General features: G+C 39.1%; 1 protein-coding gene across 2 annotated transcripts; it reads right to left on the reverse strand.

Moving 5' to 3' along the window:
- Positions 1–2,599: 2,599 nt before the first annotated feature.
- Positions 2,600–14,897, reverse strand: acer3 (alkaline ceramidase 3). Of its 2 annotated transcripts, none has more exons than XM_078266846.1 (11): positions 14,795–14,897; positions 11,013–11,123; positions 10,760–10,812; positions 10,443–10,495; positions 8,647–8,728; positions 8,501–8,536; positions 6,472–6,530; positions 6,244–6,345; positions 5,671–5,775; positions 5,539–5,584; positions 2,600–5,434 (listed from the first exon to the last, which is right to left on the reverse strand). In XM_078266846.1, exons 1-11 carry the CDS (start codon positions 14,895–14,897, stop codon positions 5,381–5,383), a joined length of 804 nt encoding a protein of 267 aa, XP_078122972.1. In that variant the 3' UTR covers positions 2,600–5,380. The 2 variants fall into 2 exon arrangements, with proteins under 2 accessions (XP_078122972.1, XP_078122973.1); XM_078266847.1 differs by lacking the exon at positions 14,795–14,897 and adding an exon at positions 13,470–13,573.
- Between the last annotated feature and the right edge of the window lie 1,997 nt (positions 14,898–16,894).

The raw sequence follows: 16,894 nt of genomic DNA on the forward strand, positions 1-16,894 counted from the left end.
ACGTCAGAACCAGCAGCCTTTGCTTAGATGCTGTCATTCAGCTGATCAGACTCTTCAGCAACTCGAGAATTCCCAACCTGAGTCATCTCATTGTTGACAAGGCGTCAGCCAGACTGCATGGGTTTTACAGCTTGGGCACCAAACTGAACTGGACCAAACCTCATGTCACCTGAGTCAGAGGTGACGTGACACTGAGTCAGAGGAAGTGGGAACGCTAGAAAAAATTAATGATGTCCATCAATGAATCAGTTTAATCTGTACATGAAATTGTTACGACTCCAGTGAAGTGTAATCCCATCAGCTCCTTCAACTTGTGCATGATTCATCACTGGGGGACTGAGTGCCCAGGGCCCTTGTGTAAAGAGGGCCCAACAATATGCTAAGATTTACAGCTGTGGATGTGGGGAGGGGCCCATAGAGAATGCCTTTCTACAGGGCCCAGAATATTGTGCTACACGCCTGATCACAGCGTCCCCATTTAAGATCCTAGTGGCCTGAGGGTAGAAGCTCTTCCTGAGGACTCCATCACACACAGCTTGACACTGACTCATAACATCTCCCCGCTGTGCCTGCAGGCTAAGTTTGGATTGGATCAAATAATCCTTTTGTCAATATTAGGAGGAAATGCCAAATCATTTCTGACTAACCATACAACTTTTAAACAGGTTTAAGTATTGCATTAAACGTTTCTATCAATATTTAACAGAACAGTAAAGAGTTGTTCAGATGCCAGACAATTGAAGAAATAAGGGGATTTTTACAGATTAGTAAGCACATTATGGAGGTACTTTCTTCCTTTTCTCAATAAACCAACACAGTTGTAGGGAAGTCCATAAAGCTGTGCCAAAAGTGTGTGTGTGTGTTTTGCAAAGGTTTGAGCCAGAGCTCTGTGTTTTGAGTTATGACAGTTTATGATCTCTGTTAAGTTCAGGATACCTGCCTCTGCTGCGCTGATCGACACTGTGGGTGTTTTTATACTACAGTATGTACAGTACGCAAAGCCTGACGGATGTGTGTACAGCAAAATGACATTATCTGGATCAATGACTGACAGTTCTGTTTCTATAGCATATCGAATACCAAAATCATGTTGAAAGGATGCATTTGTATTCATACGGGTACTGGTGAGAACATGACAACACTTCTGGAACATTCAGCATCGGCTGCCTTAACATAACATAACATTTTTTAAAGTGCCTATATTATGCTCATTTTCAGGTTTATAATTGTATTTTGAGGTTATATCAGAATAGGTTTACATAGTTTAATTAATTTTCAATAAACACCATATTTTTGTTGTACTGCACATTGCTGCAGCTCCTCTTTTCACCCTGTGTGTTGAGCTCTCTGTTTTAGCTACAGAGTGAGACCTCTCACTTCTGTTCCATCTTTGTTGGGAGTCGCACATGCTCAGTAGCTAGGTAAGGATCACATCAGCTAGCTAGCTGTTTCTCTAACTTCAGTAGTACAAGGCAGGATTAGCCGGGAGACTTCTTCTAAACGAGGGCGCACTTCCAACTTTGCGTGGAATACCTGCAGAACAGGGACATGGAAGTAGTTCTTTTGTAGATTATGGTGAACTTGTGTGTTGTAGCAGTGTTTTGCCATTGAGAATGAGTTTGAAGTGACGTAGAAAGCCGTGCAGATTTTGAACAGCTCACCCGGAGACTGAAAGCAGGACACATTCAGAAACCGTATCTCACTCAAAACAGCATGGACGTTTTCTTTTCTCCAAGTATTTAGATTTCCTGCTAAATACTGAATCCTGTTAGCAATGTTTTTGGTGATGTAAGGCCAGACACTGCAGACAAAAGCATTGTTTTTCATATAGGCCTACTGGTCAATGTTGAGATTTTGGGCTATTCTGCTTTCATAAGATGTCTTCGTAGAGACTAGTGGAAAGAAAACAACCCAAATACAAATGTTGGTGTATTTTCCTCAAAATGAGTTCTGAGCTAGAAATATCCCCTTACATTCACCACCAAACTTCTCATCTATATATTGAAGGTTTTTAATTCAATTCAAATCAATTTTATTCATAGTATCAAATCATAACTAAAAGTTATCTCGAGACACTTTACAGATAGAGTAGGTCTAGACCACACTATAATTTATAAAGTCCCAACAATTGACGCACATTTTGAGCTCTGTCTAACATAAACAAGTAGTTTCAGATTGGAACAAGCCTTCTGCGGGTTGTGATTGTTATGGTCTACACTACAGTGATGCAAAATACAGTGATGCAAAATACAGTTCCTCAATGTCTGCACGGAGTGGGTTGCACTGTTGAGTCAGTGGGTTTCACAGTAGTGCTGAATGTCATAATGTGATGTTTGGTCACACTCAGTGACGACACATCAAGTCATTTTAGGAGGCTCCATATCCATGTAAATAAAAAATGATGATGCACTAAACTGTAAATAAAGAATGAATGAGTGGCATGTTAGTATTGCAATGGTTACTGACACTTCAGCCTTCATGTCATTAACTGCATGCCTTTATTGTAAGTGGCACCTTCCAAAAATCAAAACATGAAGTGAAATACAGTGTATGGCTTCAGAGAGGATTAAGGTCAAAGTAAAGTTCTTCTGTAGACAAATAGTTTGACACATGTTCTTTTATTTGACAATACAGGGAATCAATAAAGACTGGCACATGAACAATTTCAACAGAAATGATAACAGTTTGCTCTTTTGGAATCAACACATTATTTTTTTTTTTAACTTAAAGCTACATTTGCAGTTAGGAATAACCTGTAACTAAAATGTTGGACACATTAAATGAATGGAAGGCCAAAGATTCAGGCGCAGACTTTGCATTAGAAGCTGATATTATGTGTCCTGATGCGTTAACTGCTTAGAACCAGGGGAAGGGCAGTCTGCACAACACAAGGGACAGTTGGGAATGGTTTTGTTTATCACAAACATCAAGGCAACTTGGACTGCAAGGATAACACTTAAGGCACCCTCTTTGACAACTGCTCACCTCTACTGATGAGCAGGGATTTCAAGAAAACAACACACATTGAAGATTCCACACAGACATTTGAACAATTTTAACACTTATCTTTCATACATTGTGCTTATGAATGTGTGTAATACTTCGTTCACACAATTGTTATACCCAAGCATATGAGTCAGTGACATAGCGTGTATGCACAATGATCTATGGATGTGTACCGTGTTGTTTCAGGGGATAATCCAGCACACAGCAGTTCAGGAGGCCACACACATATCTCCATACAACCATAATGTCGTGCATCTTCCAACAGTTATTTCAAGCTCCAGGTTATTTTGCTACCATTACATATCCACAGTTTTACAGCAGCAAAAAACAAACTGCAAATAAAAAGCCCTTCATTTCACACCACAGATCCACTACATGAGAAAGAGTTCTATAGGTAGCTAGTAGTTCCTCCATCCACAATGGCATGTTTGGCAATGTCTGAAATAAGATGGAAATGTATACCACCTAGTGGTTGTAGCATACACTGTTTCTCAAAGATATTACCTACAGGTGTCATTTGATCTTGATGCAATGGTGTTAATAAATGAAACTAAAAAGGCCTACTAAATGAGAGTGGTCATGAATAAAATGTAGTAGCATAGTGGGTTCAGTATCTGTGGATAAAGAGAGTCGACTGAAATTGAGTATTTTTCTATTAAGGGAGGGCACTTAAAGGGGTGGTTCAGAATTTCCAAGTTGCTGCTGAGAAACTAGTCCCTCAAAATGTAATGTGATCATTGAGATGCAAGGGTAGTTTTATTTCTGACATTATTCTATCAACACAGACATTTACATCGATAGCCTGGTGTTATTTATTTGCCTCGGATGTACTGTGGAGTGGGTAAGACTGTTTTTAGTGGCAGGCTAGCAGATACTGTTGACTTGCGCTAGCCTAGCACCAGCGAACTCTGCAACTGGAAGGACTGGATGAAAAGTGTCTCCACTGATAAATAACACACTGGCTAACTTGGAAAAGAGGTCCTACGTCCAAAATTCTGAACCAACCCTTTAACTACCAATACTGTTCTCTAGTGAGGTGGAGGTTCAGTGCAACAATACAGGAGGAAAAAATAACTGGCTGTGTCTTGTCCCCATAACATGCAGCTTATGAGCATGAAATGATTTAGACATTTTCCATTTATTCACTTGGTCCTTGGAGTGAATGTTAACAATTACAAATAGAAAACCCTCCAAGCTCAGTTGCAAGTTGGTCCGATGCATTTCCAGTGATGTTTCTGCACGTTTGCCATTATTTGTGCCTGATCAGAGCCTCTAGATGCTGGTCGCCCCCCAACAAATGGGTTTCTTAACATAACACACCCTGATGGAGGCTTTAGCTGTGTTTGTAAAAGTTTAGACCTTCACAGAGCACACATTTGTATGCAGTATCGCTTAAAAGACTGTGAAAGTGTTTCTGTCCACAGAAACTCAAGCTTTCAAAAGTAGTTCAACTTGCTTTGCTGGAAAAATGTTAACCCTGTCCTAAACAAAATTTAAATTCTGTGCATAAATAAAAGCAAAATTATGACCATTGCATCTCTTGCTTGATTATAACGAGGTAAAACAGTAACATGTTTCACACATTACATTACTTTTTAAAATCCCAGAGCAACTTTGGCACTGATAGAAAAATAAATTAATAATTCCAGTCGTGACATGTTTTGATAGGAACGTTTCAAGTAAAAATGCAGCCTGTGGCACAAGGAAATGAAGAAGGATCTTCTAGTCAAGACAGCTGAGCTACAATAACATAGTGCCACTTTCACTTTCTAGTTGTCAGTTTCTCTCTCATATGTAGTGAGCACATCCAAAAACAATACAATACAGCTTAAAAAGGGATATGACAACACTGTGTTTTAAGTATTGTAAGCTAAAGTCTTAGTTATACTTTAGTTTAGGGATCGATTTAAATATATTTAGGCTTAGGAGATTCAAATATCCACATAATGAAACATACAATTAATATGCTAGTAGAGATTTTTGAATAATTACTTTCCCTTTTCCCAAACCCTATTTAAGACAACACCCCTACCCCCTACAACATTTACAGCTGCAGTGGAATACATCATATTTGCATTGAAAATGAATGAGCAAATAAAATCATTACACTTCAATAAGATTACAGAAAAGCTAGTCTAATAAATTATGACTAATGAAAGGAAAATCTTCCATATCTTTAAACTGGACTCAGTGCTATAATGTTTAGTAAATCCCCCACAGTGCAGAACCAAAGGGTCCCTGGGGTGGTGCCTTGGGGTGCACCTGTGCCCTAGCTGCGGGCTGATTGCGCAGCAGCAGTCAGTGGCAGGTCCCTGTGCCGATGGTGTCTGGATATGGCTGTCCCCATCCTTCAGTTGGTCTCCATCCCTTCATTTCAACTCGTCTTCTGTGGTTCAATGTGCAATGTAGGCCAAACTCCACAAAGAAACTGAATAAAGTTAGGACAAATAGTTAAATTAATGAATAAATACATTAATGAATGCAATGACATAAAAGCTATAATATATACAAAGGCTAAGGAGCTAGACATACCTTTACATTTGGTCTGTACTTGAGGTAGGTTGACCTGATCTGCAGGCTAAAAGAAGATGAACCTTAGATGTGAATGTCTCATCACAATTAAACTGACTTTGGCTGTCTCCCGTTACTGAAACAGGAACTTACCTAAGAAGTATGTGCAGGTAGGATCCAAGGCCTGTGAAGATATGCCACCAGGCATGGAACTGCGTTACTACTCCAACACCAGAGGGCAGCGTTTGTCTACTGGCTCTGAGGGACCAAAAAAGTGTTGACCCGACAACTTCAATTAATAACAAAACAAAAACTAGTATCTCCAACAGTATGGGATTCTCCAGAAGAGGATGCTACAAAATTGTCTTTATAAATGTTTTATTTTCTAAATGTTTGTGCTTTTAGATAAAAAATATAAAGTTATTCCACAGTAAATGAGCGGATACATTTCCAGGGATTGACATGACTTTGAGTTTGCCTGACTTCACCTTGAGATGAGAAAAAATTATTTACAATATTGTTGTGATGTCACATAAAGGTTAATGTCCCTGACTGTTTAAGTGAACATTTTCCACACCACTGCTTTTAAAAGGAAGACTAACTTTGCTCTCAGAATTCCAATTTTTTCCCACAAAAGTTAATACATAATAATAATAATAATAATAATAATAATAAAAACACGAATAATAATAATAATAATAATATTTGTCCAATGCTAATACTCACCTTAATGTGTCACAGAATATGTTGTCAATGTTCCACAGTAGGAACCCAAACAAAAAGATTCCTAAGGAGGTGTAACACAGCGGTCTGAGCCATGGGTACACCCTGTCATTGAAACCAAATCCACATGGAAAGCCTTTAGCAAGTTGTTACTAAATTGAATTTAATGAACAACCATTCCTTAGATATGTTAATGTTTTTTTATTTTAACAGTCATCTTGGCAAACTTACCACGTAACGATGAAGACAGATCGCATCACTAGACAAGCTACTAGAGCACCATACATGACCTAAAAGAAGACACAATTATGTATTTGGCTTTGAAACACAGCTAGGGCTTATGGGGCAAGACAAATACAATTTTTGACTACTAAATATTAAAAAAATGTTTATCAACACTGAGCTCTGGTGACTACCAATTGCTGAATTCCAGGCAGCCTAAACTCAACATTGAGATTATTGATTACATAACCTGCTAATACAGTCTGCTGCCATAGCAAAGTTGCAAGGTTTTCTCTCAAATGTGTCTCTTTTAAACAATTTTGATCCTTTCGAGTGTGATGCTCATTTACTGCCAGTCACTTTTAGAGCTATACACTGTTATTTATTAAACTTTTACCTATTCAGGTATAATAATTCTTAAAATGAAACAATATTTTGAATGAAGCCAAAAGGGATGGGATTCACTGTGCTAGATAACAGTACAGTAAACACACGTTCTATATCTATCTGTTGCTTTGTTACATTCTATAATCCACATAAATGAGGAAATTCAAAACAAATGGCTACAGTCCATAAATACACATGAATGAGGAAACTCAACACAAATGGCTACAGGCATTCAGTGCAATCTCATAAAAAAGTAGAACACTACTCATACTTAAGTTGCCATTTGAACCCCACTCTATGTACTTGTTTACTGTGCTTCAACAGGGGCATTATCGGTCTCACCATGAGCCACCATAGAGCAGTGTGATCAGTAAACAAAGCCCGTTCCAAAGAGTAAACAAAGGCAGCTTTGTCACATTGTCCTTAAAGTGCTGACACACCAAGGAGATCGGCGGCCATCAGTCCAAGTTAGGCCAACGGAGAGAGTCCGTCATCCTAGTTTTTGCGGTGTGTTACGCACCCATCGCTACTCATCGACCCTCGTCTGCTATTTTTTGGCCAATTCAACATTCAATTGGCATCTGAGACGTCAGTGAGAGGAATCCATCTGATTGACTTTTCTACTTAAGGAAATTAGTGCACATAAAGAAAAAAGCCAGTGAGGAAAACAAGTAAACGACTGTGAGGGCACACAGAAGGGTCTTCTCGTTTTTTCATCTTGATCTGATGGTGATGAAACTGGCCAAAATGGCATTCCAATATTACTTCTAAAAAAACACAGAGGTTTGAACTATTCAATTATCTATTTTTACCAATGCCCATGAGAGGGCAGACGTACAATGAGATACATAACTACTTGAGTAGGTATTAATATTTCAAAATAAACATATTTTACAAGATCTAACTGTAGGTATCATAGCAACGGTTTGTATTTCAGGTTTCCCTTTTTGAATGACTAATCGCTTACTGCCGGTTGCTGGCATGGAGAGTTATTTCCTCTCATGCAGGCGCAGAACATACATGGTAGATGGCCACCGGCTGTAGTCTGTGCAGTGTGTTCAAATGGAACTTTTTGGCCAAGACACAAGTGATGTGAGGCAAACTGCCACTAGTTCTTTGCCGTCTGCTTGGTGATTCAGCACCTTTACTGTTGTAAAGCAACACATAGACAATGTGAGACCCTAAGTACAGATAAACTCTGGGTATAACAGAAGTGGCTTAGCATATCTTTAAGGGTTTATACAGTATGTTTACTGTATTTGTTTAGGGTTATGAGATTCTTCTTCTTCTTGGCAACAAATATATATATATATATATATATATATTTTTTTTTTTTTTTTGATCCCACAGTTGAGGATTCAGTGCTCAGTTTAGGCCCAAGTATCTGTGTGTGTGTTTTTTTTTAATGCTATACCTTAATAAACCTTTAAATAATCATCAGAAAACAGTAACATTGGAACAGTAACAGGGTTGCAGAATTTTGCTTTGGCATGAAATGCTTCTTTATGTTTAACAACCAGCAAGCACCAAACTGAGTGTTGCATGCTGTCTTTGCAAACCCAATATTTACGCAAAGTAATACATGACTTAAGGCACGCTGAGCCCTAATAGCAAACAATGAGTAATTTGAGCCAGTTGACCACTCCCTTACCTGATGAAAGACTGGCTCCTTCCACTGTAAGTATACCTGCAAAGATAAAAACAGAAACTACTCAAAAGGATATGATGGATGTTATGCCTTACTTACATTATGGTTCAAACTAAATGATCACTGTTATAGTGAAAATGGATACTCACCACAGTGACTGAGACACTGAAGATCAATAACAATGCAATCAGAAATAAACTGATGCTCTTCTCTTGTTTAAAACACTCATATCTGAAAAAAAGAAGCAAATGTGATTATTAGTGCTGTCAGTTAAACGCGTTATTAACGGCGTTAACGCAAACCCCTTTTAACGGCGTCAATTTTTTTATCGCAAGATTAACGGTCTTTTTGGCCTAGCAAACTTTGTAGTTTTTTTCACATGCTGTTGCAACAACTAGTAACGTTAGAAAAACTACAACACCACACCGGATCTAGCTAGACCGGAAACAAAACAGGCGCGCCACACACACTTGTTTGGGCTTGCGAGCCGGCCAAAGAGTAGTAGGCTAACGTTATGTTTGGCGAGCGCGAGATGCCGAAATGGATGCCAATAAGATTCTGAATGGAAAGTTTACTTTTAAAAAGTTGCCAAATGGTCCCATTGACAAGACCAAAGTGATCTGTGTGTTTTGTCGTTGTGAACTGAGCTATCATCGCAGCACGTCCAGTCTGAAATACCACTTGATGGCCAAGCACACAGCTGATGCCAATTCTCCGCCCCCTCGACAAAGCCGTTACATTGTGTGAGAGATTATTTGCTCCAAGTGAGAATGTTAGTGTGAAATTGAACACTACAGTATGCCAAAGTTGTTTTCAATAAAAAAACATTTGCACAAAGCAAGCCGATCCACTTTTCCATGTTGATAAGGGCATTAAAATGAGAAAAAATAATGGGACAAAAAGAAATCAAGGGCCATTTAGAATAGATAAAAATGTGCGATTAATTGCGAGCTAACTGACATTAATGCAATTAATCACGATTAAATATTTTAATCGTTTGACAGCTTGGATAACCATAAAGAATCAAGAAAGTGAATAACAGAAGGTTGGGGAGGGACTACATCTTAAGACTATCCTAACCCTGTTGGAACATGTTTCGGAGTGGTCTGGAGTCTGGAGAGAACCTTGGGCTACACATGTAACCCTCTATTCTCTATCGTCTCTCGACTAGGGCTCTCGCTGTTATTGCATTACCGCAGTGTCCCATCATGCCCACAATAGAGTCAAGCTTATTACCGTGTCACTGCTGTTTTGTTTTGTTACTGTCAATATACAGTGTTCAGTAACCGTGTAATACTGTGACAGGCCTACTCTCCACCCTACATATTCCATATGTTCGGGGACAGTGAAAGACACACCTCGACCCAGCAGAGCGCTCACCCATGTGCAAAGATGAAGGAAATTTTATTTTTATAAATATTGGATGTTGTGGACACCACACTTCCCCCAGCAGGTCACCCTGTGTAAAGTTAACTGGCTACTCCTACCAACAGCTGTCCCTGGATCGACACAGCTCTTGCATTCTTTCGAGCATGGCATCCATCATTTTAGTGTTGCTTTCCCCAGACAGAATTGGAGGGGTACAACAAGGCCCATAAAGTATGATCCACAGGAGGCAGTGGTTCACAGCCAATTCTCTCCCAATCATGCACACATGCTAACCATCTTCATAGACATGGTCAGTGATGAGCATTAGATGGTTTAACAGTTAAACAAGCTGTGGAATGTGGAAGGTATCCTCATATCCCTTTAGAATCAATAGCACCATTACATACAATACACTCTACAGCCACAATAAGATGATACACTGCTTTCTTGGAATGGATCAAGTGATCAGTAAGGAATTCGATGGTTCATTTAACAGCCACAATCACACTAAATATGTTCTCAGTGACCGTCAGTCAAGGCTTCAACATCAATAAATCCAAAAGGTTGAGCCACTTACAGACAGTAGACAAAGATGCATGTACTGTAAATCATTGGCAACTCGTCCAGTAACTGCAAATGAGAATACAAAGAAAAGATATATTAATTCATCACATCACTTTGTTTTAGCATAGTTTAACATTGTGTTAGGTAGCAAATGCTTGAACTCATAAAAACATTATGAAAATTTCCCAAGGAAACAAATCTGATTCATGCAGTTTCAGCAAGAAATTGATATCCAAAATCAAAAAGATAACTCTCAGCGGTCACCCCGTCATGATTATGTACCCACTTTTTGCTGACATATTAACATTTCAATGTAACACTGTAGCCCACCTGCATCTCATATAGCAGCGTCATGTGGAAGCACCAGGAACCAACACCAACAGCTGGGCGATGCACAGACAACCCCATAAAACATTAAAACTAAAAGTCAGGACATTCTCAATGTGATTGATGGCATCAGCAGTACACTGTACAAATGGAAACTATCTGTTGTCAATAACTACAATATGTAAACAAGAGCTGTGTTTGCTTCATTATTGTCACTAATCTAGAGCTAGGTCATTTGTGGTTTCAACAGACTAACCTGCCAGTCCGAGGAAAGAGCAGACGTAGCGAAACTCAAGGCCGTCTCGAAACGTCTGGATGGCCCCACAAATAGGAGGAAGAATCATAATCAAGTTGCTGACAGTGTTCCCTGTTCGAAAAGACAACATAGACAAATTAGAGCCAGGGGCGTAGCACACAATTCTGGGCCCTGTAGAAAGGCATTTTCTATGGGCCCCTCCCCGCATCCACAGCTATTCATTCTAGCATCTTTTTGGGCCCTCCTCACATGAGGGCCCTGGGTACTCAGTCCCTTTTCCCCCCCAGTCCGACGCCCCTGATTAGAGCCAGAAGACAATAATCTGTGCAACATCTGAGCATCTTTGAATGATCACCTCTGTGATTGGGTGACATGACAGCAGTGGGAGTTCTGTGGGACAGGCCGGGTTACATATTGTCATTATTATAACACCAGCATGAATGGTATCTTTTTACAGAAACCTGATCACTGCACTAGGAATCCATGCGCGTGTGACTGCTGCTATGTTTGCTGCCACCATACGTGAATTTTCTATTTTATTACATAGCAATATATCACACATATTACACAGCAATGATATGCTTGAATTACTGTGCGTCTGTCACTTTAACTATATATTACTGGTAATTTAGTAGTATTTGGGTTAGCAATTGCAGGTACAGGTAAAGGATAAATGGGCAGATAGAAAATGATGGGTTCTGGCTAGGTGCCACTTTTAGATTGTTTTTTAGGGCTGTAAAGATTAGTCGATTAAAAAAATGACACAAAATGATCAGCAACTATTTTGATTGACTAATCGTTTCAGTCATTTTTCAAGTAGTTATGCCAAAAATGTAATAATTCCAAATACTCAAATGTGTCAATTTGCAACTTTTTTAGTCTCACATTGTAGTAAAATGAATATTATTGGCGGTGGCACTGTGTTGCAGTTGTCGCCTCATAGCAAGAGGGTTTGGGGTTCTAATTGTGTTGCTACCCTTTTTTGTTTGTAATGTTGTTATTTGTAAGAGATTAGTTTATTAATTCTGCCCTATTAAGTGGCCATATTATGCTCATTTTCAGGTTCATAATTGTAATTTGAGGTTGTACCAGAATAGGTTTACATGGTTTAAGCTCCTCTTTTCACCCTGTGTCAGGTCTCTGTTTTAGCTACAGCAGTGTTTCCTCTATGTTGATAGCATAGTGGCGGCCCGCCACGGTAAAATTTCCAGCGCCACGGTATCAGAAATACACCGCTCCTTCAGCTGTTTATGAAAAGTCATAAAGTCGTAGCGCCGTCTGCTCTACTGAAGTCAAGCAACTGTCATCATCTTCTGGATGGTTTTAAGGTAACGGTCAGTAGCTTACATTAGCAGATAAGCCCGTACTCTGACGTCCAACACCCCCGCTGAAAATAATTCTAGAGGAAACACTGTACAGAACATCTTTGTTGTCAGTCGCACATGCGTAGCAGCTAGGTAAGGATTACATCAGCTAGCTAGCTGTTTCTGCAACTTCGGCCTGTACAAGGCAGGATTAGCAGGGAGACTTCTTCTAAACGAGGGCGCACTTCCAACGTTGCGGAGACTTCCAACTAGGGACATGTAAGTAGTTCTACACAATTTATTTTGTAGATTAGGGTGAATTTGTGTGTGTTGTAGCAGTGTTTTGACATTGAGAATGAGCTAGCATGCTAACGGTTAGCCCCCTAGGCCCCTCGTTTTGGCTAATGATGTAGAAAGCCGTGCAGATTTTAACCAGCTCACCCGGAGACTGAAGGCAGGACACATTCAGAAACCCATATCTCATTCAAAACAGCATAAATGGTTTTTTTCAAAGTTTGTATGTGTGTGGAAGCACCAGAGACACAAAATAACACCCCAAATCCCAGAAAAGGTGATTTTTTTTCATTATATGGGCACTTTAAGCCATTGCTGTGTACTTACTGTACAGTTAGTACATCATAGGCCCAAAGGGAACCTGATAAAACAGAGGTCAACACTGATCCTGATGTTGAACTTTCTGGGCGTGATGATGTACAAAGTTAGGTGTGGAAAACAATTGGGCTTACCAGGATGTTAAGTAGTTTGAAAACTAATACTGCTTTATTTGCATGTGTCTGATAAAAGTCAGGGTGTTTCCACAAGTCCTTAGGGGACAGTTCATAATGTGTGGACTTTGGTTACTGATAATAAATCCACACACCAAGATTTCTACAGCATGTGAGTGGTTTGTTTTTCCACATTTCAATGAAAACTGCAATCACATGAATGTGATGAGACCCCTGACCCGAGATACTTTTTATTCTTTATGACCTCCCTTTGTGTCTGCTTTCTCTGCTGAGGTTTTAAAAAAAAGAGAGAGAATTCACAAAAGTACACATTAACAATGCCACATTCCAGCCATTGTAACCTGAATCAATGTTTAAATGCCAAACAATTGGGGCAACCAAAAAAAAAAAAAAAAACAACTACTTACCTAGACCGTGTGTCATTTGTGCAAACAAAAGCTTCAACTGTCAGTAACCTTGATATGCGGCATTCAAACCAGTCCCAATGTTTAGGAACTTTTCAATGAAATGAATACAGTACTATGCTAAATACAGTAGACCTACAACATGTACTCCACAACTTACTTTTTAGAACAATAAAATGAAGTGTGTATCACTACAAAGGCCTCTTGGCATGGACTAAACTCTGATCCACTTGGCTTCAGTTTACCTTGGCCTAGGCTAATGCTGTTGCATCACTTAGTACACTGAACACCATTGACAATAAGACAACAGCATCTGGAAGGTCCCTAACACACTGTGAAAAATGTACTTTAGTTCACCTTGTTTCTACAATGAATATACAATGAATCTGTGAGGTAGGCTTAATTAATTTATGAATTCTGCACACTAGAGTAGAATATTGGATTCCTATCTGAATAACAAGTTTGGCAGGTATTATTTGAAAAAGGCTTGCTTTGTATTACAACTATTTTGAATACATTCCATTTTTTTACTTCCACAAGCTTAAATTGCCTGCACAATAATGAGTAACCTCAAAGTATTATTTTCAGTTAAATGTTTGTCCTATGTTGTTTGGCCCAAATGCTTTTGAAGGAATGCATGTGTCACTGCATGTTAGAAAAAGCTGACGTCTAATTTTCCGCATGAAGTCCTGCTGACATGAACAGTTTGACATTAACAATCTTTAAATCTAAGATAATGGTTCCCGAGGAGCCTGTTGTTATCGTTAGACAAAGCAATGAGGCGTCCTGATAGTATGGAGGAAATGTTTCATCAAGTTTAGCTAGTCTCGCATTGCTAAATCTACCTACAAGTGATTGCACCTTGTAAAGGGAAACATTCAAGTCCACTTTCCATAGTCGATACAAATAGGCGCATATGGGGAATACTGTTAATTAAACTGTGATGTGTCTATGGTGACGTTAGCTAACACTTGATCGTGCGGAGTAATAACCTAACGTTACAGTAAAGCTGTAGCTATGCAAAACAGCTCGACGCAGAACGGAGTGACTAACGTTACAGCTTTTCTTTTTCCTCATTAACGTTACAGCTCTAGCTAATACCGTTAGTTGTTAACATGCCGTATGAGCTAGCTAACATTTATCAGCCGAGCTAACACGATAACATAAATCCCTACTTCATGTTTACGTTATTCAGTAGCGACTGTACGTATCATGGGGTACGTGACGTTACACAGTATGGCTGTCTGTCCTCCCTCCAAAAGTCTCCTTAAACGAACCACAAAATTGACCATTTTCAGGAAAAAGCGACGTAATTATATCGTACTTACAAAATTCCGCAATGTAAAAAGAGGCAACATAATTTTCTTCGCACCAGTCCAGCGTTGAGGTCGGCCGCCCCCAGTATCCCTGCCTATCTGCCGAGGGAGCCATGATGGAAGAGCAGGAGGCTGTTGGTACTAACGGATTTGTAGTCCCATCACAGCACGAGCAGTCCTCGCACGAGCCCTCCTCCTCACGAGCGATGGGAAGACAACAAAGTCCAGTAAGACTGCAGCAACAGTTGTTACACTAGCTGAACTACAGATAACAGTGAAAGGGTTGTGCATTTCACTACTGCCTAGTACCGTTAGCAGTTAGCACTAAAGAAAAGTGTAAGGCTATATTTAGCTATATTTCAAACTTGTATCATTCTAAATGCAGATTAGGGGTACAATGTATGCTAAACTTAATTCAACCCTATGTAACTGTGCAATAAATGTACATGTAAGTACCCTGAATGCTGTGTCATTTGAAATACCCTTTTATGTTTTATTTGAGTTACACGTATGTGATGTTCAGATAGTGTCCCCTGGTGACATTAGCCTATTATTATTAGTGTATACCCCTAAAGTAGCATCATTACAACTGAAAAACCTTAATGGTTCTTTTTCTGTGTAGCCTACATAAGGTATCCTTAAATACAGCAATCAATAGCCTAAATAAAATTGTTTCATTTTAGTACTTTATTGCCATGTGAGCAATAATTTGACAGAATTAGTCTCTCAGACAAAAGAGGAACAAAGGACAATAAGCATACATCATCACAATACAGTCAAGGGGACACAAAAAAACAGGATATGAGAGAAAAAAAAGCTCAAAATATATAGTCAGCGCTAACTCTGAAGCAGTCCTGCATTTCATGTCCCGTTATTTCCTTATCAGCCTGTTGCAAGAAACTGCATACAGTACTTTGTTTTGGGGAGGTTAGGTACAAGACTGTATACATCGCCAACATAGCCACCTCCAATATATCTCTACAGTAGGCTGAGTCATCAATAAACATCTACAGCTCGTATGAGTCTTTCTTCACGTAATGCAGTTTAAGTAAATGCACCATAATCACCAGGCTTTGGATAGTGATGCCTTAATGTTAACAGCATATGTTCATGGGAAATAAACACGTAAAAGAAGCACCTCCTTTTATTACATACAGGACTCAACCTCTTCCCACTGTAGAATAATGTACATGTGTTTCACTTGAGTCCTAGGAATGTCTTACATTACAATTATTTTGAATTTATAGTAATCAAGGCATTTCTAACAAATACATATTATTTCTAAGAAAAATGTTGCTGAGCAATTTGCCAACTGTTACTAAGATTTCACTTAACGCTGTAACTCATAAGTTACAGTGTTATTATCTTTTTTTACCCATTATGTACCCATAATTAACAGTGTTGAGCCTCTGAATAGTATATTTGAAGCAATGGAAAGGCACATAAGTACATTTAATTTCTACCATAGTTCCCCCTTTTTAATTTTTATGATTAAATACAACTATTTAGATTGCACATTCTTTATGTACTCCTCCAATAAATAGATTGTTGTATAAATTATACAATTTTTCCACTATATGAAGACAATTTTCTGTCATAAATCCATATGCCCTCTAGGTGGTGTGATACACTACACTACTAGCTCTTTTCCTTAATTTATGAATTGCTCATTATTGACTGTTTTTCTAGAAGTTTTCTTTCTGAACCTAATACAAACACTAAGGGGGAGCGTTGATGATGTTGCTTTTAGCAAGTGTTTTTCTCATTGGTCCAGCTGCAGAACCCATCTGGATGCACCAAAATATTTAGTTTTGTCTGCATATTTACAGTTTAATTCACAATGTTTGCCATATAGTGTATACCTTTGCTACGCTATCACATTCCTTGCTGAAGTAGGGCTGCCCAGGAGGTCACACAATCACTCTGTGGAATTTTCTCATGTTATTCAGCTGGAAAATCCCACTAGAGGCCTGGGCTCAACAGACCTGCCCAAGGCTAAACTGCTATGGCAAGCAGACAACAGACAGCTCAAGACTGGCTGAATGAGTCAGAGTCTTCTAATACATGAAGGTAAATGTAAGCAGCAAATATCTAAAAATCTAATTGACAATG

The sequence above is a fragment of the Sander vitreus genome, chromosome 13 (assembly GCF_031162955.1).
Source record: "Sander vitreus isolate 19-12246 chromosome 13, sanVit1, whole genome shotgun sequence".
NCBI classification, from domain to species: Eukaryota; Metazoa; Chordata; class Actinopteri; order Perciformes; family Percidae; genus Sander; species Sander vitreus.